We start from the raw sequence: 25,681 nt of genomic DNA, 5'->3' as shown, positions 1-25,681 counted from the left end.
GTTATTTGGATTGTGCTGTATATGCTTCAGTCAGCCAAACACTCAGGCATTCTGCTAGCTTTCAGCTCTTGTTTCCCTCAGAGTAACCAAGTCTTCTGGTGTGCTTAAAGTTAGACAGTCATGGAATTGCAACTTTCTCCTGCATCCATGTCCAAGAAATGAGTTCTCAAGTAGAGTAAGTCTGGCAGTTTCCTTTCAGAGCCTTGATTGATGAGAACCCATGTGAGGAAGATGTCTCTGCACTGGAAACAGTAGAACATCTCAGTTCAGAGATGCTGACATGTTCCTTCTCTGTCTGGTGACCTGGGGACAGTAGGCACTAGAACAGCTAATGCAGTATCTCAGGACAGGCACACCAGAAGATGCCAAAAAAAATTTCCGGTAAGCAGTGAATGAGCTAAGGCCTCTGTGGAGTGACTCAAACCAGAGAGGTTATAAATGACAGTTGTTTAGTCTTACGAGATATATCCAAAAGACCCCATCTTGAAATGCAGGGTTGCTCTCCTTTGCTGTTCGCTAAACGTGTGGCACCAGTTTTACCTCCTGTGCTGCCTCCTTTTGATTTCTTTAGGCTCCAGATGAATTTGACACAGTGAGTCACTGAGTAGTAAATTGTCTAGTAACTGTGCAAGCAAAAAAGTATTTAAAATTCCGTAATGTCCATTGCAGCCAGCTGACTAATGTAGCTAGCTCATGCAGATTGTAGGAATCCACAGGGCTGGCTCAGCTAAGGACTTGGCCAGGTTTCCCTGCACAATTAGACAGAAACCTGCTGCATCACACAGTTCTTCATAAACTTCACTGCAGACAGTTAATGTTGTACAAACAACTGTGTCTCACCAAGGAACACTGTCAACTTCAAAATTACATTTCTGTCTGAAAAAACGGTTTAAAATTTTACTTTTATCTGGATTTACTCCAAATTAACAGAAGTAAGTTAACAGAAGTTAACAGAAGTGTTCAGTCATTTACCTTTTATTGGTGCACCAGACAGACTTTCACATAATAATTTAGCTTTTCTCAGAAAACAAAAAATGTATTTCTGATATAACTAGGAAAAAAATTGTTGTAAAGGACTTTCTAATTAGAAAGATTGATAATCAAGAAATGTTAAAGCATTCTTTTTCAAGTACAAAGTGGCCTTTAACAGAAAAATACTCACACTGATATTTACTGTTTGCTTTCAAATCTATGTGTCCAAAAATGCAGAATGCCTATAGTGTAATGCAGAACTGTGTGTGTGCATTTGCTACAGTGCTGAAAGATGCCTGCACATCAGTAGGAAACAGCAGTGCTGCTGCATTTTTTCCCTATTTCTTGTAGATTCTTGTGTCTATCAGTGGCAGTCATGACTAATATTTATGCTTTGTCTGTGATGAATTGTACAGTTGAAATACTGTTTTAATTCATATGCATTTTTCAGTTTGGTCCATGTACAGTTTATAGGAAGCTTCCTGTATTATTAGTTTGTCTGGCTGTTTTTCAGATTCTGCTACAGATTCTCATTTTTTAAGTTCTGTACAGAGAAAGTACACAATCAAATGCAATATGTATTTGTCCCTTCCAACCCAAACTATTCTGTGATTCTATGTTTGAAAGATATTTTTGATTGCTTAGGAAAAGTACTAAAATGTTGTTTATAAGTAACACCAATGCTTTCATTTCAGTCGAAGTATTTATTATATTGAACAGTCAGGGAGATTTGCCCAGTGAAGTCCAAATGTGCTTGGTTCTGACTTGGCTGGGTAAGAGTTATGGCAGCAGCAGTGGATGTCATCTCGTGCTTTGTACAAATGCAGGGAAAGCAGAGGAAGCCAACCTGAGTTTGGAGTTGCCGCCAGTGAAGACTGGCCGGCAGGCAGTACGTGTGTGGCACCTGTGTCTCACCCATGGTGCTTTCTTGAGGTGCCCCAGGGCACCAAGGAGAAGCGGCCTTCCATGGCTTTGTCACTTCAGTGGTGATGTGGGGTTGTTTGTTAAGAGTGATGGATAATGCGGGTGCATAGCTGTAGGATCTTCCTTACAGAATACATGTTCTTAAAGCTTCACCCTCAGTTGTGCCCAGTTTGTTCTGAAGAGTGCGTCTCTCAGATGGGGAACTGGGTTTGTCCCGCCCTCACGCTGTCCCTTCTTATAGTATGTCTGCATTAGCTGAGAGAAAGGTACTGATCGTCAATGTGTGTTTTGTGAGGAGACCTATCCTGTAGATGTAGCACCCCCAACCATTGCTGCATTGAGTGTCTGCTGAGTAGACTTCCAGTCACTGCTGACTTGTGCTGATTCACACCAGCAGACTGAAAATAAAAACATTTGTGCTAGCTTCCAGCCCTTGGAACTGCTCAAACCCATTAATGTGACAGTAGCACATTCTGATTTAAACACTGCAGTGAGAAATTAAAAAGGCAGAAAGGAAAATCCTTTTAAATGTTCCCTCAACAACGCCATATTAAACTATATTTAGGGTTGTGAGACAGTGTTTCTGTTTTCTTTGTGCAGATATACCTTATTATTTCAGCAAAAATACCCTTGTACACACCTGTCCAAAGGAAGATTTTCACCATCAGTTACTGTAAATGTGTTGAGTGTTCAACTGTCCTTTAGTTAGTTGCTCATTGACCTAGCACTTCATGAATGCTGCCTAAGCACAGAAGAGAATGAAGCAGGTTTCTCTCTGCTGTCAGCAGGGTTGCTGTAGGAAGGGATAGCATCCCAGGCTTTAAAGAAGGCACTTGCTTTTCCTCAGATATTTCTCTCTGGCTGCCTGCTGTGGAACTTGCTGTGGTAGACCTCAGTTTAACTTATGTAGCTGAACCTATGGGCTTGTGAGTAACTTGTGCTTAGCATTTTGCAGCTTCTGAATGAGGAGGGAAGGAGGTGCTTGCGGAGGAGCTGGGATGCTTTTGTCTGGAAGGATCTGCTCAGGGCCTGAGTTGGGGCTGCAGGAGTGCCTTGGTTGTACAGCATGTGTGTACTTACACCTAGCACTTAGATCACATCACATTATGCTGGTGAATTTGGAGTCGATAAGGGATGTAAGGAGCTGCTGTTGTCCATGTTTTCCTCCACATATCAACTTCAGGCATATAGGTTAATAAGGAAATTGCTGTGAATAACCACATTCCTGTGCTGCATCTGTAAAATGGTTTGAAAGTAAAATGTTCTTTTTAGGAGTGCAGACAAGCAGCATTAGATGTTCTCGGTGTCTTTTTGTGTTCTGGCTAGCAACTCCCTTTGCCAGCCAGACTTGACCAGTGCTTCACACATGCCATTTCTGAGGAGACATTGGCTGCTTCACATTTCTGCTCATTGATGGTTTGAGGCTGGGTTCTGAAAGTACCGTATCTCCCACAGCAATGTCTCCCTCTGCAAAACAGGATTAAGTGCTGTTATCCAGGTTTGGAGTGCCAAAATAGGGATCAGCACAGTCATCCTGGGCCAAGTGAGGCAATTGGGCTCATGGAGTTTGGCAGAACCATGCATAGGAACAGTATTGGAAAATCCAATGTTGTTCTGCAACTAGTGCTGGTATGTTTGGCATAAATTCAGAGCTGGTTGGGATTTCATATATATTTGTATTTGTAATGAAGAGGAGATACATCTATTCATCAGAGTCACTTTTTTTCTGCACAGTTCTTGGCATGGTCACCCCTCACACACAGGCCTGCTGAGCTCTGTCATTAGTGCTGTTCTTTAATGGAGAAAGTAGCATTTTTACCTTCTTTGCAAGTCACACAGCGGCAGTTAGACTCTTCATGTTTGTAGTCTGTGAAAATCTGACTTTGATGTTGCTACTGACAGAAAACATCCCTACCAGTTATGCTTTTATGTGAATTCAGTTTTAATCATTAGTTGCCTGATTGATTTTTTTTTTTTTTTAATTGCATCTTCCGAAACCCAGGTTAACAATTAGGAAAGATACCATTGGATTTTTTTTAATGGGAATTCACCATTGGTTCATTCTGTGTTCTTTCTTTATTCCTCTTTTCTAGCTACCGATGCTACTTATAGCCGTTTTGCTTAGTAGAAGAGGATCACAAAGATATTTTTCTACCTTACCCTGTAATTTCCTGGGATTTTATAATAAAACAACACCCTTGTACTCCAGACACGGAGAATAAGAATCTCTGCTCTTAATATTGATGAGATGTCAGTATCTTTAGGCACCAAGAGAGATCAGTGCTTCTTTCCTTAGAAAATAGTAAGCACTAGCGTGTCAAAGATGGTGACAAAAGAGATTCTTCCCTCATTGCAACTGAGATCCCCATGGTGGATCTTACATAGGCTTGGGTCACAGGGGTGGTGAGGACTGGCAATCTAAATCTCACAAGTCTAAAAGAGAAATTTCAGAAGGATGGAAAGACTGATGAACATTTGAACTAGGAACATGTTTATGGAAGTTTCACTGAGTCAATATAGTGGCTGGAAAGTAATACCTGCTTTCATAATACAGAAATGTAGCTATTTATAGATCCTCATATTTCAGAAGAAATGCATAATGCTTTAAATAAAACAAAAAATGATCCCCTGAATAGATAAAGGACTAAATATTTATCTAAAATTACAGTAACATCCACCTTCTCTTTTTTTCCCTAATCTGTTTTACTAGACTATTTTGAGGATTGTGGTCCTGGGCATATGGGATTACATTGAAAACAAAATAGAGGTAAGCACTATTACTCTCTGTACTGTTTTCCAGGCAGCCACAGTAAGAATATTAAGAACTGCTTTGGGTGGGTTTGTTATAGACCTGATGCAATACAATGTCTTTTAACTTAGATAAATATGCACATTATTCTCATTAGATGCATGTATGCATACCTGTATGAAACAGTCCCTTTTTCTGGGAGAGACTCAGAAGACTGTGATATTTGGAAATATTTTATTAAGGGAGACATTGTGGGGTATGTGTCTATTTATTTTGTCGTTAGAGCTGTGCTAATCTAACTGTTTAAACTGCTACCCTGAGATAGTGAGCAATATGAGTGAAAACTGTCATGTGACGTGCGTAACCCCATTCCCATAATCAAGCTGAAATTAGAACTGGTTGGAAAATTGTGTGTAGTTTTCTGATAGAAAATACTGGTTTGGCAAAGCCCCCAATTTTATTGTGAAATTATTTTAAATTAAGTTAAATTATGATAAATGCTGTAATTTGTACCTTAAATCACAAATGAAGTGGGAAGTGTGTGCTGTTGCAGAGGCAGATAAGGAAATGCATATGTTATAAGTAACACGTACTCTCAGTTTAAGTGGAAATCTGGAGATCAAGAATATTAAAAGCTTTTTCTTGATACTGTCTGATAAACTAATACTACATAGGATGTACCAGTAGAAAATCTGGCTTTTCTCAGAGTTTAAATGAGTCTAGATGCTTGCACATTTTTGTAAGTTTGAAACGTTTTCACTTGTTTTGCTAAAAAAACTGAAATGAAACTTAAATTGTTGTTCTAGAGACTCTTATTATTGAGGCTAGGTGCAGTTTCTGATAATTTATTTTGGTCGTTTGGAATGGAGTGATATTGTTCACTGTCCGTCAAATGGTTGCAGTAAGAAGTGTTTCTTTTCAATACACTGAATTGTTATGCACAATTCTGAATGTGTGCTGCTTATGAAATCTATGTCCTCCCTCCTTCTGCAAGCCATTAATCAGTGGTCTTTGGCAGCTGGGAAGGGTCTCAGTAGGAATGAGAACGTGGTATTCTCTTCTACCCTGCTAGGCGAGTATAGGATGGGCGTAACATTATTACCGGTTTGATCTGAAATGTATTTACTCATGCATTTCTGGCTAATACTTGGCACAATTGCCTTTTCTAACCTAATCCCAATGCAACTAATGTCATACAAATCATTCTGAGGAGTCCCGGTTGTCAAAATCCTTGAAAACCCAGCTGTGCAATAAAGGTGAGAGCAGAGGGTCTTTCTGTCCTGCTGCTCAGACGTTGCCACACAGGTTGTGTAGTCAGGATGTGGCCAAGAGCCATCAAGCCTCTTTCCTCCGTCTTTTTCTACTTATCTTCTTGATCTCTTCATTTAGACAGTAAGATCTATGGGCAGGGACTGTATGCTTTTTTGGAATGACATTATGCCAAGTAAGAAGTAATAAATACCAATGATAATAAAAGTCTTTGGCTATAACAGCATTTAAGCTGTCACTCTACTTGGGGATTTTGGCCAGTATTTCCAAATACCTTTCTGTCTCCCTGCCCTCTCACCACAGCTTATCTCCCCTCACCTCATAAAATGCACTAAGGAATTCTGTTGTACTAGCTAAAAAGGATGCAGCCTTTCTGGGGTTTGGCCACCTCATATCCCTTTCAAATATGTATCATAATAGCATTTTTTTGAGCAAAGTGGGAGCCCTTCAAGACTTCAAGCAGGAATGTCAGGGTTATGATCTTTCGGAAAGGTTTGAAAAAACTGCTTTCTCTCTAGGTGTTTGATGGTGCTGTCATAATCTTGTCCTTGGCACCAATGGTGGCCTCAACAGTGGCTAATGGCCCCAGCAGCCCATGGGATGCTATCAGCCTTATTATCACACTACGAATATGGAGAGTGAAGAGGATCATTGATGGTGAGTGGTGATTCAGTTTGTGACTCAAGAATTAACTGACAGGCTGGGAAAAAAAGAGATTTAAAAAAAAATTAAAATATTGCTTGCCACCACTGCTTATATTTTTTCTCCTTCCACTTACATCTTAAAAGCACCAAACGGAAGAGGGTTATGAGTACCCTGGAGGAGTAGGTCTCAAGTTCATGGCTCCATCTTTTGTTGTCTATAAGCCTTTATAATTAATTGGTTTGTTTTTCTGTTAGGCACCTCCACATGCCCTATCCGGTAAAGTAAGTGCTCTGACCTGCTTCCTGTCTTTTGCCACCAGATGTAATTCTTGATTCTGCAAACTAATTGCTTCCAATTGCCTTTTCTGATATGTGCTGCATCCTTCCTATTCCCATACAGCTACCTCTGTCTTGGAGCTTTCTTTTCCAAGTTCTTCTCTGTAATACAATTTTTATGTCAGATTCCAGGAGCCTTTTCTTACCATGGGCGTTCTGTGCTGAAGGTGCTCTCTGCAATGCTGGTGTGCTGTGCAGCATAATAATGAAGTGTGTCTCGGTACGGTTTTGCACAGCCCTCTGTGAGGAAGCACCGGGGGAGATAAGAAAGGCCCAGCAAGTTAAGGTTGCAGAGAGCAGAACTTGTGACTGTGCCTGGAAGTAAAGACTTTAGTGTAGGCTACTTTGTGTTCAGTGGTTTCAGGGATTTCAGGTTACAGGGAAAAGAAGTGGAAAAGGAATAAATGAAGAGTCACTTTGCTCACAAGTGAAAGATCAGAGTCGAGTTCTTATTTTGTGTTTAGATGCCCAGGAGCCTTGAAACTTTTTGGACTTGAGGAAAGGTTGTAGTGTACAAGAAAAGTTCAGGATCTTGTGTAGCCTCAGGAAACACTAAGAAATGCAGTATGCATTGAACAGCTTTGATGATCCGTCTGAGTTTGCCGTAGTTATGACAGGAACAAAATCCAAAGGCATTCAGAAGACCTATTGAAAACTGGGATATGGCTTGAAAAGCAAAAGAAGATAAATGCCTTTTTGTTTTTTAAAATATCCTTCATAGTCTGCTATTTCCATTAAGGACTTACTTCTTACCACAAGTCTAGGAATTAAATGCCTAGGGCTCTGTAATAGTTTTTTTCCTAAGAGAGTCCTGCTGTTCAGGTTTAGAGGGGATGGGCCTGACTCTAAGCAAAAAATCCTCCTACCCAGCGATTCAGGAAATCTGTGGTAAACACTGGAAAAGATCTGCATGAGTGCAGGAGAAGGAAGGAAGAGCATGCAGGATGCATTTCTGCTCAGCCAGGCAAATGCAGATCTGACCAAACAAGATCTAGACCCTGCTGATGGTGTGCACTTCACATTAGAAATCCTCCCCCAGAAGAAATACTCTAGTGCTATTTCTATAAGACATACTCTAGTTCTCTATATGCAAGTGAAAGGGGTGGCATTCTTTGGCCTGTAAAGGTTTTCCCTCTGATTTAAAAAACAAAAACAACACACCCCAAATAAACCCAAATCACAGTTGAGTTACTCTAAGTGCTTATTTGTGTTTTCCAGCCTATGTCCTCCCCGTGAAACTGGAGATGGAGATGATGATTCAGCAATATGAGAAGGCAAAGGTTATTCAAGATGAGCAGCTGGAAAGACTAACCCAGATCTGCCAAGAACAAGGGGTAAAGTTCAGTTATGTCTTTATCTATGCATAGCTGGTCATGGCAAATCAAACAGTTCATGTACTTTGCTGCAAGCTAAGGTTTGAGAAGTGTCACTAGGACTTCTGTTGTAAGGTGACAGGTCTCAGTGTTAAGGACGTATTAGCTGCAGCTGGGATATTGTCAGCATGCTCTTTGTCAAACAGCGCTTGTCTCCCTCTGCTGCTGTGCTTGTGTTTTTTAAGGTGAGGAATATGAATGTGGGTAATAGAAAAAGAAAGCTTCCAGTATGTAATTTATTGACTGAGTACAGATAGCTTGAAATAATATTAAGAACGTGCAAAAGTCATTGCCATTGTTGGAGACTGCAGCTGTATTCCCAGGAAAAGCTAATGAACCGCCCTGCTTTAAATGCAGAAGGTGGCTTCCCTGTAGGTCAGTCAGAGACCCTTTTGGCAGACTCAGATTGTTGCAATAGAAGCTTCTAGTTGCTGGAAGCAAGTCAAGATTTGAGATTCTTCCCAGACCCCCAAATGTTCAGTGACTCAGTGTTGAGGTAAGGGAAAGTGAAGCTTAAAATATCTCAAACTAATATATTTACATGCAAAAGGTGTAAAACCACTGTTCCGGCAATGAGCCAGCAGTATCTGCAGTTTGTCCCATACAAATGAGTTCTTGAATAACCTGCTTTAAAGTAGAAACCAGAGGTGTATGTTGGGGCCCAGACTAAGTGGGGTATTCATGTGATCATCAAACCATGACAGAATGATCCCTCAGGTGACTTCTTGTTTCAGTTGTAAGGGTAACTATGAGGTGTCCAAATAAAGCCTGGAATTTTCTGGCTTCAGCTCCCACTCCCCACTTCTGGTAGGTGCTTTTCAAATACAAAATGGGGGGACCTGTAAGTCTGAACAGCTCAGTCAGTCAAAATGGTGAAGAGCCTGAGCAGACAGGAGGAGAGGCAACTTGTGTCAGAACAGACCAACTGCCCAAAAGCTGCATAAACTGAAGCCGAGATTTAGGTGCTCATCTTTTACTGTGAAACCTAAAATATTTGTGAAACCATCAGGACTTAGGTCCCCAAATGTCTTTTTAGATTTAGTTCCAGTTCTCCTGGATCTCAGCCTAGGATTCTGCACTTAACCCTTGGTGGTGTTAGGTTGCCTTGTCTGTGTGATGAATTTGGAAGACCTGTTGACAGTGTGTGTCATTTCATAACACTGTTTTTGACTCTCTCATGTTAACCATATCAAATTTTGAAACCTTAGGCTTGACTTTTGCTAAAAATTTGTTGCTTCCAACTATTTAAGTATATTCAGTGGCAAAACTGCAGTCCTCTTCATCACAGCTTCACACAATGATATTAAATGATTCATGCTTCTGTCCTGGTTGTGAAACGAGTAGGGACATGGTGTGTACTCCACTTTACAGGGGTGAGATTGTCCTTTGACCAAGTGCACTAGGCAAATCCATGATTTCTTGAGTGCCATTGTAGTATCTTGTCTGTCAGACTGTGCTATTAGGCTAAAGTTCTTGACAATCGTAAATTTGAAAACATTCATTTTTAGATGTATTATGCAGCCAGATAACACTCTCAATCTCTAAACGATTTTTCATGGTGTTATTCCTTGAGTAATAGTGGGCTCATTATCCCAAGTGGGGTTCAGGAACATCTTCTGCCACTCCCCATTCTGGTCCATGTGCTCCTTATCTGCAGACATGGCTTGCAAAATGTCTGAGCATAGTAGCCCTAATTTGAGCTCGGATGGTTACAGCATAGCTGTCCATCAAGCACAAAGAAATACTGCATTGGTGAGTAAATCTGTGCAAACAGGGCAGGTTCTCTCCTAGCTTTCAAGTGTCATCAGCTATGGAAAAATATGGACTATAGAAAAATGACAGCATGCTAATCCCCCTTATTTTACTGTCCTGACTTCCTGCCAAACAAATGTCTCAGCTGTATAATATGAGGTAAATGTACTAATTTGCTACAGTTAGCAACATAACACACAAGTACTGCATCTTTCCTTTGTAAATTATTAGCTTCATAATTCAGCCAAGAACAAGTTGTCAGCATTATAATATTCACATTAACATTGTGTACAGTATCTGGTGGGAAAAATGTCTCTTAATGGTTTTTAATGTCTAAAATTCTGCCAGGTTTTTGCTTTTTCATTTGATTATCTTTCCTGACCTTTTTAAAGGATTACTCGTTTGTGGAGTTTAAGACTGCACCTCTGTGTTTTTTAGTGAGGGGTAGCCTGCTGTAATCTGGCTGTTCTCAAATCTGGAGTGCCAACAGGGAGGGATTCCAATTTGCCTTGTCTGTGTGGTGAGGTGGGGTGGCTGGGAGCTGCAGAGACATGCTGGGGCACACCAGTGCCAGACACAGGAGGAGGAGTGGGCAAGCCACCATGCTTGTCTCATCCCAGCGCTGGATGTAGATACTGATTGATCCTGTGGCTGCATCTTCATGACCACACTGATGATTTGCATTGATTTAATAATTATAGGCGAGACCGAAAAGACTCCTATTACCAAGATTTCCCAGCACTTCCTTTTCTGAGATCCTATGTTCAGTTTCTTACTGCTTTGCCACTTGTCATACAATTTGGATTGAAATTCTTAAGGTCTGGCATCTTCTGCAGATGAAATTTTGAAAGTTTCAGACAAAATTTCCATTATTTCTGAAGAGGAATTGGGGAAAAAAATAGTCTGTTTTGTTCAGAATTTAAACCAAAAATAATTGGTGGCCAATTCTCTGAGAAGTCCCATGCCTTTCTGTTTTGAAGCTGGTACTTAATACTTGACAGGCAAAAATTGAGTTCTTGCTTTAAAAAACTGAAAGCAGGAAAGATGGAACCTCCATTCATCTTACTTTTTGAATTCTGTTTCCTTTGTCAGTTGTATTTTTTTTTGGCCAGTGATAGGGTATCACGTCTATAAAGTACATTTCCATTCCTGAATGACATTGGAGACACACTTTTGCAAACATGCAAACCTTTTCCAGATGTTGGCTTTTGGCTAGCCATACATCTGAAAACCAGAATATATTTTATAAATTATAGTTGCACGGACCACCGCTTTGTTCTCTATAGTACCCCACTGAAACTGTTTGAATAGTTTACTGTTTTATTTGTTCTCCATTGGCCAAGAAATAAGTCATTAAAAAGGAGTGGAGCATGAGGGCAGTCAAGGCAGAAAATACTGAAAAGGCTGAGATAGCTGTACAGGACTGTGCAAAACATGAGGAACGTGGGCAATCACAGTAACAGGAATTTCTAAAAATGGGTAGAAGTAAAAGGTAGAAAAGTCTCACTGCAATTACTATCAAAAATATGAGCAGAGTTTATTGCTGATAGTATTGTTTTATCAGAATAACAAATTGCAAAGCAAAGTTCCAAAGTTTCATTAGCAACGCAAATTCCAATCAGGGAAGATTACTTTTTTCCTCAAAATCGCCCATAAAGGAATTTCCATTTCTGTTAGTAGATCTACTTACATGATCTTTTCTGCTTAACTTTTGTAAGAGTCATTCAGCTGAGTACAGGCCAGCCAAGACTATGTATTCAGCCTTATTACAAGAGCTCCTTTTCTGTCAGCTCCTATAGAACTGGGTTTTTCATCATTCTCAAAGCTGCAACAACTATGAAAGCTATAATTTCTTTTTTATCTTGGAATATAATTTGTACAACAGCTGCTAGTTTAATGACAGGGCTATTTAGCTGGTAAAATTACCTATCGGAGGAATAACTTATGTTATCCTTTTGCAATAATTTTAATTTATTTCTAACTACCAGTCAATTTCTTGGTAAATGGAAGGCAGCCAAGGTCATCCCGTGTTTCATTCTGCCCATAAATCATTAGTTTGCAACTGTCTCCTGATTTTTATTGTTACCAACAATGGCTAAACTAATGGAAATAAACATTGGATTGTATCCCAGTGGCAGATGAGTTTTAGGGCAGAGCATTCTGTACAGACAGCACTAATAGAATTGAGCAAAGTTATTTCTCCTGCATTAGACATGGGTAAGCTTCTGGATAAAATGTTCATTGATCTCTATGAAACTATGTCAGTCATAGTCTGTTGCTAGACCATTAGACGGAAGTACTGTATGATTGACTGATAAGTTCCTTCTTGAGTCTTATATGCATGTTGTGTATAATATCAGATAGAATGGGTGGCACATTTCATAAAACCAGGTCTGTAAACTGAGTTCTTATTGAGAGCTCTGGCTAGGTCTCTGTCATTTTACCTGCTTATAAATAATCACTTAATGCATCCTTTGAGTGAGGAAGTGTCGGCCACAGGTGTGCCACATAGTTCTTTTGGATTTGATTCCTGCCAAAATATTGCTAAATTTATTTGTATATTGCTAAGATTTACATGGTTCTTAACACAGAGCTGATAGCTGTAAGTCTTAGTTTAAACAAATCAAAGCATCTGTACAAGTCTGTATGCTTTTTTTTTTTCTTTATTTCCTCATTATACGCGTAATATGCATCTTTCCTTACAGGCTGAAGGAAAGATGGTCTACCTAAGAATATGAACTGGTTTTCTCAGTACAGCCCTTCTGCGGTACTCTGTGTTAGAGAGGCCCAGGCCTACATTCAGATAGCTACATCAGCTCCTACTGCACATAGAAATTTCATGTGTTTAACTTGGCCCAGACTTTTTACTTAAAATGACTGTTATATTTTATACCTTTTAATGATTTATTTAACCTGTCCTGGACTGCATGACATGCAATCAGAGCAATCTCATTAACTCTTTTACACATTAGAACTGCCTGAGATCAGTGTTCAATATAATAATGTAATTGTGTTCAATATAATAATAATGTTGAGTAGATATAAGCACCTGCAACATAATTTGCTCACGCAGTGTCTCATTGAATTACGCCCATGAGGAACACTCACTTCTCTTAGGTTTAGCCTTTGTTTTTAGTAGGTTACTTTGGTGGCCAAAACTGTATTCCAGCTTCTACAGTATCTTGGGACAATTTTCAAGTAATATTTGGAAACAATTATAAATGAATGGATCCCTTGAGCAGATGCATGCCTTTTGTGAGAAAAAAAACCTCTGTGTCTTGTTTAATTTCCTTACGTTAATGCTTATGATAAATGGTGATTTTTCTCATCCCACCCAGTCCCTTTTTGAACATACTAGAGACTTGGAGAGTTTGGATTTGCATTTGGAAGGAGTATATTGAGTTGGGGGTTGGCTCTGTCTTATGCTTTGTGTAACAGTTACAGTTCAGCATCTCTGTGGAACATGTTATATGGATCACTTTGCATTAGTAACAGTGGATGTTACCATGATTACAATGAATACCCTCTGTCAATAAAAAAATGACAGTTACACACACAACAGTATTTAATTCTACCTTTCCCCTGTTTTAATGACTAGATAGACTTCAGGGCAAATGCGAGTGGGACCTGGAAGCTGAGCATCTGAGGTAATGGGAAAGCGGAAGGGAGAGCCGGTGATAGCCAGCTGCAGTTGCCTGGTTTTGTAGGCAATAACATCAGTTTCTGCTGTTATCTTTCTGAAAATCTCTGTGCGCTATTATTCGCCTTGTTCATGATGTTTAAGTCCAGAGCACTGTGCTGCTTTACTGTGCCATAGGAATTCAATCCTCCTATCTGTTCTTGACAGTCTTGCGTTCAGTTCTGGATTTTAGACCAACTGAACTAGTTTGGTGTTACAAGCTGAAAATAAGACAAGCATGTGGATTGTGTTTGCAGCTAGCAATAAAAGAGGGTTCACATATCACTTTAAAGGTTGCAAGTCCAGCATACACTTCTCATCCTCAGGCATGAAGGAAGTGTTGCAGGAGCCAAAACATCAGGTCTGAGTTTCAGTTTCTGCTAGAATGTGAGGTTTGTGCCATCTTTGGGAGCAGGTGCTTCCTCTGCTGCTTGTAGGCACAAGCTTCGATGTATTTCTGTCTTTCAAACGTGAGATGGCAGCAAAGCCCCTTCTGCTTTTGATATTCACACAAGTAGTAGCTGTTCACCTGAGTAACTGTGGTAGTCATGTTCTCTGCGGATTCCGGTTTCTGTGTGGTTGGGATTCAACCAAAGTAATAATTTTTCCCATATGAATGGGACATAAAGGATTGTTTGGACACAGTGTAGTTGCCCAGCCTGGTGATCCCAGCAGTGGTTGCAGACTGCTGCTCGGTCCAGCATGCTGGGCCGAGTAGTTCATAGCTTGTTGGCAGAGCTGTATTAAACAATAAAATGTATGAACTCATCTATTAAAAACTGGATGGTGACTGGACATAGAAATGTTAAAGATTGACAGTAATCAGTGGATATTTGGAAATGCTTGCTTTATCGATTTGAACATGTGAGTGGGCATTGGGAAGTCTGGCCTCTTCCCCCATTTTTGCTCTAGGTTCACTGTAGCAGGACAGATCACCTAGTGTGCTTCCTTTTTTCACATCTCTAAAATGCGGTGGTTCCCTTCAAGATTTTGATTGTTACAAGGTTCAGTCAGTCTTTGTAAGTGCTTAAGCTGGTTAAATTGGTTATGATGCAGAAATCCGATTGTTCAGCTGACTTTTAGGTAGTTTTCTTTAGCTGAGAGAAGTTAACACAAAACGCACCATCTGGGATGTGCCATGGAGGTTTCATTGAAGGAATCAGGGACAAGGGCTGTATTTGGACATTTGCTGATTTGACCTGACTCCTCTGACTGTCACCTTTGGCTAGAAGCAGTGAGCGTTTCATGCAGCCAGCTGTCGGCAGCTGCCAGACCTCAGTCCACTGATTTCAAGAGAGAGAAAAAGCCATGGGCTTTGTTAGATCCCTGTATTAGGTGATTTGAATTTCATCTGGAAAGCTTAAACCACCCTTTTCCTCTCCAGATTTAAATCTTGCAGTGGGCTTTCCAGTTATTGTAGTTCCTTCCATTATGCTCTGGATAGCAGATAGTCTCCAGATGTGGCGAACTAGAATCCCTTTTTCTTTCCTTTTTTTTTTTTTTTTTCTTTCTAAAATCTGCAGAAACTCTGTGTTGTTTCCCCTCCAGCCAGTCACACAGCTTGGAGGAGCTGCTGGTGCTCTGCAGTGTGCCTGGGCTTTGCGCCGTGTCTGATGTGGACTGTGGTGGAACAAACTGTCCACTGACAGATTCCAAAATCTGACAGCAAATTTGAGTCAGCATCTGAGAGGCAAGAGCCAGAACCAGATTCATTTAGCCTACATGCTGTTACACACCAGTTTTCAAGCGTTGAGGTGCTAATTGAATCTGGGTTGTAAATGCGGAGTGACAGGTGCAGTGTGGCTCGCGTAGCACCGTGCTCCCTGATGGCTTTTCGGGTCTGGAACTATGGGAGGCCCAGCAATGCTAAATTTTAAATGCCTTAGCCTATTACTCGCCTCATTTGCTTTTCCCTCTCAGACTTTCTATAGTTAGACATGACTTGGTCACTGCTCTACTACTGATCTTTAAAAGTGTTTAAAAAAGAGAAACTCTTCCACACAGCCCCATAGCAGTGCGTGATGACAGAGGGGAAGGACAGGGGGATTTTGTAGTGCTTATATAAAGGTTTAAAGGGTGTTTGCAGCCCTTCCAGAAAAAAATACTCTCCTTCTTGCATTGTGGAAGATCCATGGCTGTCAAACACAACAGAAATATTCTGTGTCCATCAATCAGGTTGTATCTGGTAGCTTCTGTCTTTTTGTCAGCTGTCTTTTTATAACACCAGTCATTAGGCAAATCTCCGGACTGCAGAAAGTCGTTAACTGCTGTGGCTCATACATTTGAGGTGAGTGTCTGCCTTCTGCAGGGTTTTCTGCACACTGTGGAGTACAGAAGGTTTCAAGCTGGAAGAGGACTGTAGTGTCCCTTCCCCTTGCCACTTAGTGGGGGAGGACCATTCCGGGTACTGCTTAGAGAACCTTCCTCCATAGAAATCCTCATTACAAACTCTAGCAGATGAGCAATGTTAGTCATGAACCTAAATCCCTAGATGCCTGTTAAGAGTGGTCTTCCATAAAAATTTCGTCTGATTTGGTAGTGAGATCTGTTAAAATTGTCAAAAATCATATATTCGGGATTCAGAGATCAACAAAACAGAAGACCAGCTTGAGGTCGTTATCATTTTTAGATTATGTAAACAGTGGTCCAGCTCCCATGGGCTCTGGGGGAGAGCATCAGCAGCTTGAACATGTATCCTGGCTCAACTGCATTTTATTTACTTCCATCAGTTTGTAGTGGTTTAGTGAGAAACTGAGTAATAGGTCTCCAGCTAGAGAATACAGACTTCTGGCCATGCTTGTATGACATCAGTATGTGATGTTGTTTTTTCCTCTAGTTTGAAATCAGGCAGCTGAGGGCCCACCTTGCTCAGCAGGATTTGGATCTGGCTGCAGAGAGAGAGGCTGCGTTGCAGGTCCCACATGTACTGAACAAACAGAACAGCAACAGGTACAAGGTGGTAGCAACTGAAGATTCGGATGATGAAGCCACCGAGAACATCACCGAGCTGCGACCTCCACAAGGTGAGTGCTGCCTGCGTGCTGCTACCCGCTGGCACAGCTGGTCCCTTACATGGGGTTATTGAAACCACTAAATACTTTCACTCTACCGGTGAATTGATGACATTCCCTGGAGATGGCATTTTCCCATTATTGCGAAGAGGCTGCATCTGCTTCAAAGTGACAGGAGCTGTTGTACTTGCAAACAGATCCTGAACAGAGCCAATACAATATTTCTGGAAGAAAATTACTATAGTGTACTTACTGGTATCCCCACGATTATATGGCAAAACAATAATCACTCAGAGGTAGAAGGGGGGAAAGTGACAAGAATATTGAAAAACAGTTTCAGTCTTTGGCCACTTGCATTTCTGTGATTTGGAGAGGACCCATTCATCAGCTGCGAAGCCTGCCTGGCCTGGAGGCTGTGCTCTCACCAGGCTGCTTAAAGCTGCTGATGCTAGACAGCCCGCTGTGCCTGGCCAGGGCGGCTCTGGTGCCAGAAAAGGAGCCATGCGCAGCATAGGCAGCTCTGCTTGCATGTCTAAGTGTCACCCGACTGTGATGAAGAGCAATCCTGTGCGTGGCCTGTGAGTTGCCTGTTGGGCAGGTGTGTAGTTCAGGGCAATATCGACAGTTATGTTTACCTGGATGTATTTTTTTCACACAAGTGCTAGACCAGAAGTATTTTTGGAAAAGACATGTTTTTTCCTGTGAACTCCCAACCCTTACAATGGAGTGCAGAATGTGTCCTGATCTCAGTAACATTTACCATAATATTCCAGAGGAGACAACCTTAGTGATATGTTAGTTTTGGGCATCTTACCTTGAATATTTTAGTAGATTAGGACTATATAAATGTATTTGAATTAGAGGTTTGCATGTTTTGGTCAGACTCCTTAGAATTCAAGGCACAGAAGTACTTAATTCAAAAGGTTTAAGAGAAAAAAGCTCATCCAGACATTTTCAAATGATAATCCTTTTCATTCTCTACACAGTAATGGAAGCATGTAGAAATTGTTTTTGTTTTTTTCCTCTTTAATAATATCTGAGCTCTAACCGCAATTCAACCATTAATTATTCCTGATTTGAAATTGTATTTAAAAGCAGACAGTTGAGCAGACTGCCCCCTAAAATGCATTTCCCCCTTTTTTGTAGGATTTCAGAGGTTCCCAGTGGATATATTATAATTTATGCATGTGTTCCTTGAGGGTTACATTTGGAACTGGAGAGTGTTGTGCACATTAGAAGGAGGCTTGCTGAAATTTTAGTGCTGTGGAGATTCATCTGAAAATTCTTCTATCCAAGGTATTCATTCCAACATCCAGGTTAACACAATAACTCATTATTTGTGTCTTCCTGTGAAATGCTGGCCACACATGCAACGAAGTAGGTACACAATCTTCAGGATTGATTTCTACACTCAGATAGATTACATTATTAGAGAGATTCATGTTTTCACTGAGAAAAGACATTCAGCAAATAAGAAAACATGCATTACTTTATGTATCAGTTAAGATGCAGTTATGCTATATTTAAACATTCATACTGAATACACAGAGTTAATTTCCAGAGGTCATCTAAAGATATAGGAGGAAATTTTTTTGGTCTCAGGCATATTTCATGTGCCTGAGCAGGTGCATTGTATCATATATTACATACAAAGCTTTTGTAGATGCATTGAGTGCTTGTCTTCAGAAGATAAATTCAAGTGAATCTATTTTAACAATTGTCCTTCATATTGAATGAGGCAGGAGTTGGAGAAAAAAAAATTCTTGTGGTCTAATAGCAAGGAGTACCCCTCTGTGGTACCCTGACAAGGGACACCCTTAACATTGCATGAGAAACTAGAGCCCAGCCATAACACTGAGTGCTTTAGTTCACAATCCAGGTAGCAGTCAGTTGAGGCAGAGGATTTTGCATGTAGTTTTCTGGATTATTTTGCAAAGCAATGAAGTAATAAGCTACCAAGGCTTTGAATCATGTACTAACAATGTTGACTTAGATATTGCTTCTGTGTAAGCTACAGGACTTTCAAACCCTCAACTAACAGTTTGAGAAGGCAGTTACCCCTGGGGAAGAAAGACCACGAGCCAGCCCTGCCTGGTTCTTCTCCCTCCCCACCTCAACTGTGTCTTTCTTCTCCAGCTCTTCCCAGCACCAGCTTGCACTCCCAGCACTATGCTGGCCCTTGCTGCAGCACCTTTCACCACGATCACTTTGGCATGCTGTCAGCATTTTCTTCATCTATACCACAGCCATTCTGTCCAATGCATATATCAGCAAAGCCTGAATGTTGGATGTCGGATGGAAGAAGAGCATGCCTTTAGCTGAAGGTGTCTCCATCTGCACAGTGTGGAAGGGTTATATCTAGATGCTGTAGGATCTCACATCTCCCCACCTGCTCAGGCACATGAAATATGCCTGAGACCTGACTCTGCAAAGCAGATGATTGAGATGTTTCCCGCAGGTCATTTCTGTATCCTCCCGCTTCTCACATGCTGTGGTTACACTGGCTGTGCTTTCTTCAGGGCTTTCCACACCACTTGCTGTGCCTGGAACTGTAAGCCACCAGTGTTTTAACTCGGGACTTTTGGGTCAAGGGTTGTGTTTTGCAAGTTGCCCTCTGTGTCAGATCATGTTAGGAATTGCTTTGCATCAATTTTTTCCAAGCTGTGTTTTTGCTCCTTGAAGATTCCAAGGCAATGACTGTAGTTAATCATTCTGTGTGCCACATGGCATTTGCTAGCTTTGAAAAATGTCTGCAGTTGCCTATTATATCGAGTAGTTAGAAGGGGAGAAATAAGGGACCAGGTTGCTACTCGTGTTTAAAAAAAAGCTACAGTTCAAAGCCACAATTCAACTGTTGGGCAAAACAGGCTCTCATGTGCTGTTCTCTTATGCTCGGGCAGAACATTAACCCTGCATATGTCACCTGAGGGTAGGGTATGGCATAGAATACATGTTTGTGCCAAAATTTGTCCACCTTCAAAAAATCACCGTCTGAGTTCTGCCAAACCAGCAAGCTTGAGTTGGCTAGAGAACATACTGCATGAGAAATGGGATATTCCATCTCAAGCTAATCTTATTTCCCCCATCTAGATTGAACAATGGAAACATTGAGTACAGAATACTTTACCACGAAAGGGTTATGGAATAAGAAAGCATTCAGACTTTTTACTCATTTCTCTACCTGGGAGTTTTATGGGATAGTGCATAAGTTAAAGCTCCTCAGGGGCAGCTGTAGCTTGTACTCTGGTATTTAGTCTGGATTTTGTGCAACCATTTACTACGCTGTTCAGTAAAGTCAGTCAGGTAACCCCAGCATCACATGGTGCACGCAGCACCTCAGGGAATTTGTGTGGCCCGCACCTGAAGAGTGCTGTGTGTGCTGGCTGAGTTGGTGGCTTTCAGTACGTGTTTTCACCCCGTTTTTCTCTCTGCAGATCTCTTTGTATCTGAAATGTGTTAATTGCTAGTACAAGACTGGGAGAGGCAAAAGTTCCACTCGGATGTTGGTTGGGCTCTGAAAGTGCCCCATAACTCCTCAGCTAATATTCCATGCTTCTTCTTGAAGGACCACTTCTTGAGGCAGTACAGCTGTAAGCTGGTCATTCCTGTGCTCATTCTCTGAATAATGAAATGATTGCTGCCTCACACGCTTCTTTCTCCCCAGAGTAGTTCACCAAGAGACCTCCGAACATATCAGGAATAACGCTGTGCAAAATGTATGGCTGTATGGTATTTTCTAATTAATTTGGCTAAGGTGTAGGAAATTTTTCACCTTTAGTTTACTTGGAATAGAAGTTTTAGTTGTCTTGCCAAAAAAATTGATCTCCAGAGTGGACAAACGTGAAGGCTGAAGCACAGGTTCAGCATGCAAGTCACAGGGTGCTATCATCAACGGGAAAGATGATGGACTCATGGGAAGGGCAGGACTCCAGGAGCTATAAACCCAGTGCAAAGCTGGGACATGTGCTGCACTGTGAGCACTTTACTTGGCTTCTGTGCCTCAGTTGGTAAGAGCTTAGGGTGAAAGCTGTTGCATGTGAATGCACAGCAGCATCGCTAATGATTCTCAGGACCACTGTGGTCAGCCTTTCTCTATGAGTGAGAGAAATATCCTAAGTGCTGTCATCTCCTTTCTTCTTCCTAGAGATGGTTACCGTTTGACATAACGGCAAATATTATCCTATCTGTTCATTACAAATGAAATTTTTTCCCTTTCTGAGTTCTTACCTCGTAGAATATTTAACTGGTCATGGTCAGAGTAATATCTAATGTTTTCTGTTCGTGCACAAATCATTTTTAGTGTTTGGTATACAAAGTTCCAGGCTTCAGGGAATGCCAGGTTCACAGTGCCCCATATAGCCATTAATACTTCCTTCCAAAATTTATTATTCTTTAATCTCTCCCATAATATATGAATTACAATCCCTAGTGGAAATTCCATATTTTCCTGCATATATCATTTTAGGTTTTGAAATTTTACGGTACTGCCATAGTTTAATATGCTACCCTTCTATTCCTTTGAGCAAGAACCCGATCCAAGCTCAGTTACTTCGCATTGCAGAAAGCTTATTTTACCTATTCTGAGTCAAATTTCCATTTTTATGGGGTTAGTAGTAAGTCTTTTGCTTTGGGGGACTGCTACAATTTATTATTGTTCTTGGGGAAAAGTAAAGCTTGCTCTCCCAATAGATACTCACTGTTTTGTAAGTGAAGAGAGTAGGATATTAGGAGGGGAACATGAAAAAATCTGGAGCTTCAGAGTTTTTCCCTTAAGGTTATTCATAAGCTGTCTGAGAAGGCAAAGCAGGGCACTGGAAGGGATTTTGTCAGTTGTTCCTTGCAAGGCAGTCTGAGCTGGTTGAACACTTCTAAACTCTAAGCCAATTCCTTTGGTAATCATCTGTTAGTGCTCTAAGAGGGCCCTGTTACTCAAAACAATAGATAAAAAATAGTTTATGGTTATTTTCAAATGTTGAAATGTATCTACTTTGAAGCCTGCTCCTGGACATGCTTTTATCTTAAGCACACTCCGCTTCCTGGTTAGCCTCCATGGATCTGTGGAAGAGGGAGGATTTGGCTTCTCTGTAGGTGCCTCTTTCAGGCTTTGTGGTTCTCTGTGCACTGATCATCCAGGCAGCAATCAAAGCAGTTAAACCTTAAGAAACACTTACATAAATGTGTGTGTAGTTAGTGGAGTTAGGCTCTTGAATTTCATATTCACCAAATGGGTGGGGTAGAAACTTTTCACTTCCAGAAGCGGTGAGCGTACAGTCACGGATATAAGGCTGAAGTTGTCTCCCATCACTAATGTGCAGAGGTGTGAAGACATTGCTGAGAGGTAAAGGAACACAGAACTGCATTCTTTTCCACTGTCCAAGCATGCAACCGCTTTCATAATAACCCCTTTCATAAAGAGATCGTGCTCCATATGACAGCAGTGATGTATTGTGCCCTCTGCTGCCATTATAACATTGTTCTAGTATCTCACTTTTCTAAATTATTAGAAATCTTTTTCTAATTCCCAGTCTACATTTATTTGTTGCCAGTTTATAACAATATGTTCTTAAATTTTTTTTATTTTAATCTTTTGTTTAAATAATTTCTTCTCCTGCCCTGATGTTTACCCAGCAAATTATTGTTTTGTTGGTAGCCATAGTCTTTCTCAGCCTTTGTTTTTCTAGGCTCAAGGAATGTGGCTGTTTTGCAGAGACAGACCCAAGTTCCTCTGTGCTTGCTTCAGGCTGACTGTAACAAGCCAACTCAGATGTGAAGCTGCCGATCCGTATTCACAGAGAACAAGGCTGGAAAGAGCACTGAAAGGTCCCCCAGGCCATCCTCTACCCAAAGCCACCAGCCATGCTGGCCCTCAGATGTCTTGCATCTCAGCCATGCTCAACTCAGCACAAAGTGCTCTTGCTGCATGAGCTGCTGAAGTGAGGGCCAAAACCACCCAGTTTGTTGTCACTTAAGGATTTTGGTTTTCTGTCCCAGCAGTATTTGCTGATAATGGAGCCTGTTCCATATCCCAGGATTTCTTTCTGCACAATGACTTCCATCTCAGGTTGATTTCTTAATTAGAGCCAGGCTGAATCTGTTGCTTTGTTTTCTGTGCACTCTTACTTTGACAGTTCCTCTCAAGGTGGGGATTATTCGTGTGCTCAGGCATCTGTGCAATGTCTGCTAGGTCTGGATATCCCTGTGAATGGAGCAGTTGTGTGAGTACTGCAGCTTGCACTCAGGTGGCAATCTGCCTTCTGCCTTTCCCTTTCTGCCAGAAAGTGCCAGCTGGCTGTTGATGTTTCCTGTTGGTACAAACGTTCTGTGTTGCTAGAGGGAAAAGAAGAGAGACCTTCTAGGGCCAGCAAAGCAGAGGGGAAAACTCTGCTCAGGTCATCTTGCATAAGACCAGAAAGGTGAACTAGACAGTCCAGCACGGCCTAGGGAGCATGCATATGCCTTGATAAATGAACTTACAGGTGAGCAGTGAGCTACACTTGGACTGCTGAGAAGAGGAGGTTACGTCTGGCTGAGAATTTGGTGATGGTGAAGTTCAGATGGCCATGGTCAGATGGATCTGGAATGCCAGGGATTGCATGGCAATCTGCAGGGGAAAACTCCCTGGGAAGGTTACAGTTTCATTGGGGAATTTTCACCCGTGGATTGTCAGTCTGCTCCCAGAAACACCTATAGACATCCTGGTTTATGTACGTTGTCTTCCTTTCCTACTGCACTACAGTGTCATACTAAAGCTGTATTCTTTCCATGCAAAGTCAGGCTGTGGCAGTGTTATTGGCTAGTGTCAGAGCAGCAGAGCTGTCATCACTGTTTCTTACTTCTAGAAGCGTTTAGGGGGCAATAACCTGATCTTATAATTTGTGCCTTGAAAAATCTCCCTGCTCAGTGTATCTTAGTGGTTTTTATTGCAAAGTGTATTTTATCCTATTTTTCTTTCCCAAATGCTTCAAAGTGTTAGTAGTACTTTAAGGAGAAGACACCAGTGTCAGCAGTGATGGAGATGAAAGATCTGCTTCTTTAGAAACCTCCTAGTAAAGAGTGCTTTCTGGAAGAAATCAGGGTAAGACATTACCTACTCTGAGGACTCCCATCCTCAGTGGGAGGCTACACAGCAGAAAAAATAACGTTCTAGTTGAGAAAATTCATCTTTGAGAGACAAAAGACAGTACAATCAATGGCAATAAAAATATGAAGTAAACTCCTTTAATAATGAAATATTTCAAAAGAAATCAGTTTTGTGAGGTCTCTAATCTAGAAGATGTGCAAATGGTATTTATTTTATGCAGGGATGTTGCAGACTCATTGACTGAAGTCATTGATGAAACAATTAAAGGTCACCATTGAGGGATTATAGAACTGAAAGAGAGATCTGCCTTGAGTGGAAAGTCATTTGTGTGTTTCACCAAATTTATTAGGTTTTTATAGGGCCAGGAGAGAGAGATTACAACATTGTCTCTTGGGTCAAATGAGATTATATGGCACTGTACTCTAAATAGTTTATTACACCCTGAGCCATTGTAGCATGTATTCTGAATCTTGCAGGAAAAGAACAGGCAGATCATTTGAAAAACCTTCATCAGACAAAATCCAGTAGCTGTCAGACAGATCCTGACCAAGAACCACTTTCCAGGGAAGGTTGTAGAACCATCCTCATTCACCACAGATTTAGGATGGGCTTTCACGTGGGCAAGAGCTGCCTCGCTCTTCCCATTTTCTTTCTCAACCCACAGCTATTGAATCTGCATCACCAGATTTGTCACCAGATTTCCTGGGGTATCTAGCAAGAGGATCCCGATCACCATCTGTAGACCATTTCTTAAGACTGCCGTTTCCAGCAGAAATAAGAGGGAAATGCTTTTCCTTTCTGCTTACTGCTGGTTCCTTAGTTTTCTATAAATACTATTTGGGCATCTTTATGGCTAAGGACTTTTAAATGGAAAGTTTCTCTTCTGGAAAAGGAAGTGCAGGTAGCATTGCTGTCTATTTGAAGACATGAATTTATGTCTAGAAAAGGAGGAAAATGAAATCTTCTGGATCCTAAAAATTCCAAGGCGGCAGAAATAAGGAAAAATATGTTTGAAATAAACAGGGAAACTATGAAGAATATAGTATTTCTTAAGACAAATCCCTTTCTGGAGCTGAAACTAAAAGACACTGACAGCAGATAACACTAGGGAGAATTTAAATAATACAAGCCATCTGCTTTCTTGAAAAAGCTGGACTCCCCTACTTAGTTGTACAGACTTTCTATGTGCCACCAGCTGCAAATGTATCTGTACTCCTGATGCCATTTGACTGCACATACCGAACAGTGGGGACCTCATCTCGTTGTAAATCACCATGAAGTACTTGAGCGGTGTTCCACGGTAATGTGCTGTGCTTTCTATTTGTGTATACATTTTATATGCACAAATAGTTGCTTTGAGTTGTATATTTGTGGCATTTTGTTTAAACTCTCTTCTTTCAGCTGTGTAGAATATAATGAGAGATAACTGGAATTGTTTATAGCCTTTTATGCCCAAAGCACCCGAGACTCTCATATGACTAAGATGAGTTTGTTAATTGTCAGTTTGCTTTAATGTAATTATGTTGAAATATTTATTTCGTTGTTGTTATTCCATTACTCTTATTGTTTTTTATTTGTAAGAAAATATTCAAGGTAAAGATATATATATGTGTGTATTTTATATACACATGCATGTGTGTATATATTTATAGATACATATTCTTTCTAGATAAATAGCTGGGCAGTGTAAAGCAATGTGATGAATAAGGCCATCCCACGGTAGCAGGCAGGTAGGCAGTGAGGCAGCTCTCCCAGCGCTGTGAGCGGGTGCTCACACGCCAGCCGGCACAGCCCGTGACCTTCCTTGCCACTCAAAGGCAGCTCAGTGGGTGCTTTACGGGATCTTCTTTTCAGGGGTTCAGCTGTATAGTCTGTGTCTCTTTGCTAAATT

The 25,681-nt window shown here is 41.0% G+C and overlaps 1 protein-coding gene across 1 annotated transcript in view; it reads left to right on the top strand.

The window, feature by feature from the left end:
• Nucleotides 1–25,681, top strand: part of TMEM266 (transmembrane protein 266) — a 95,928-nt gene that overhangs the window by 57,862 nt on the left and 12,385 nt on the right. Inside the window, exons 9-12 of the mRNA XM_080351339.1 lie at nt 4,607–4,663; nt 6,433–6,571; nt 8,113–8,228; nt 16,535–16,721. Of these exons, the coding sequence (XP_080207465.1) occupies nt 4,607–4,663; nt 6,433–6,571; nt 8,113–8,228; nt 16,535–16,721 (499 nt within the window). The remainder of the gene's footprint in view (nt 1–4,606; nt 4,664–6,432; nt 6,572–8,112; nt 8,229–16,534; nt 16,722–25,681) is intronic.

Source organism: Nesoenas mayeri (genome assembly GCF_963082525.1).
Source record: "Nesoenas mayeri genome assembly, chromosome: 11".
Classification (NCBI taxonomy): Eukaryota; Metazoa; Chordata; class Aves; order Columbiformes; family Columbidae; genus Nesoenas; species Nesoenas mayeri.
The sequence above is the reverse complement of the archived record's forward strand: the minus strand, read 5'-3'. Positions and strand labels throughout refer to the sequence as shown.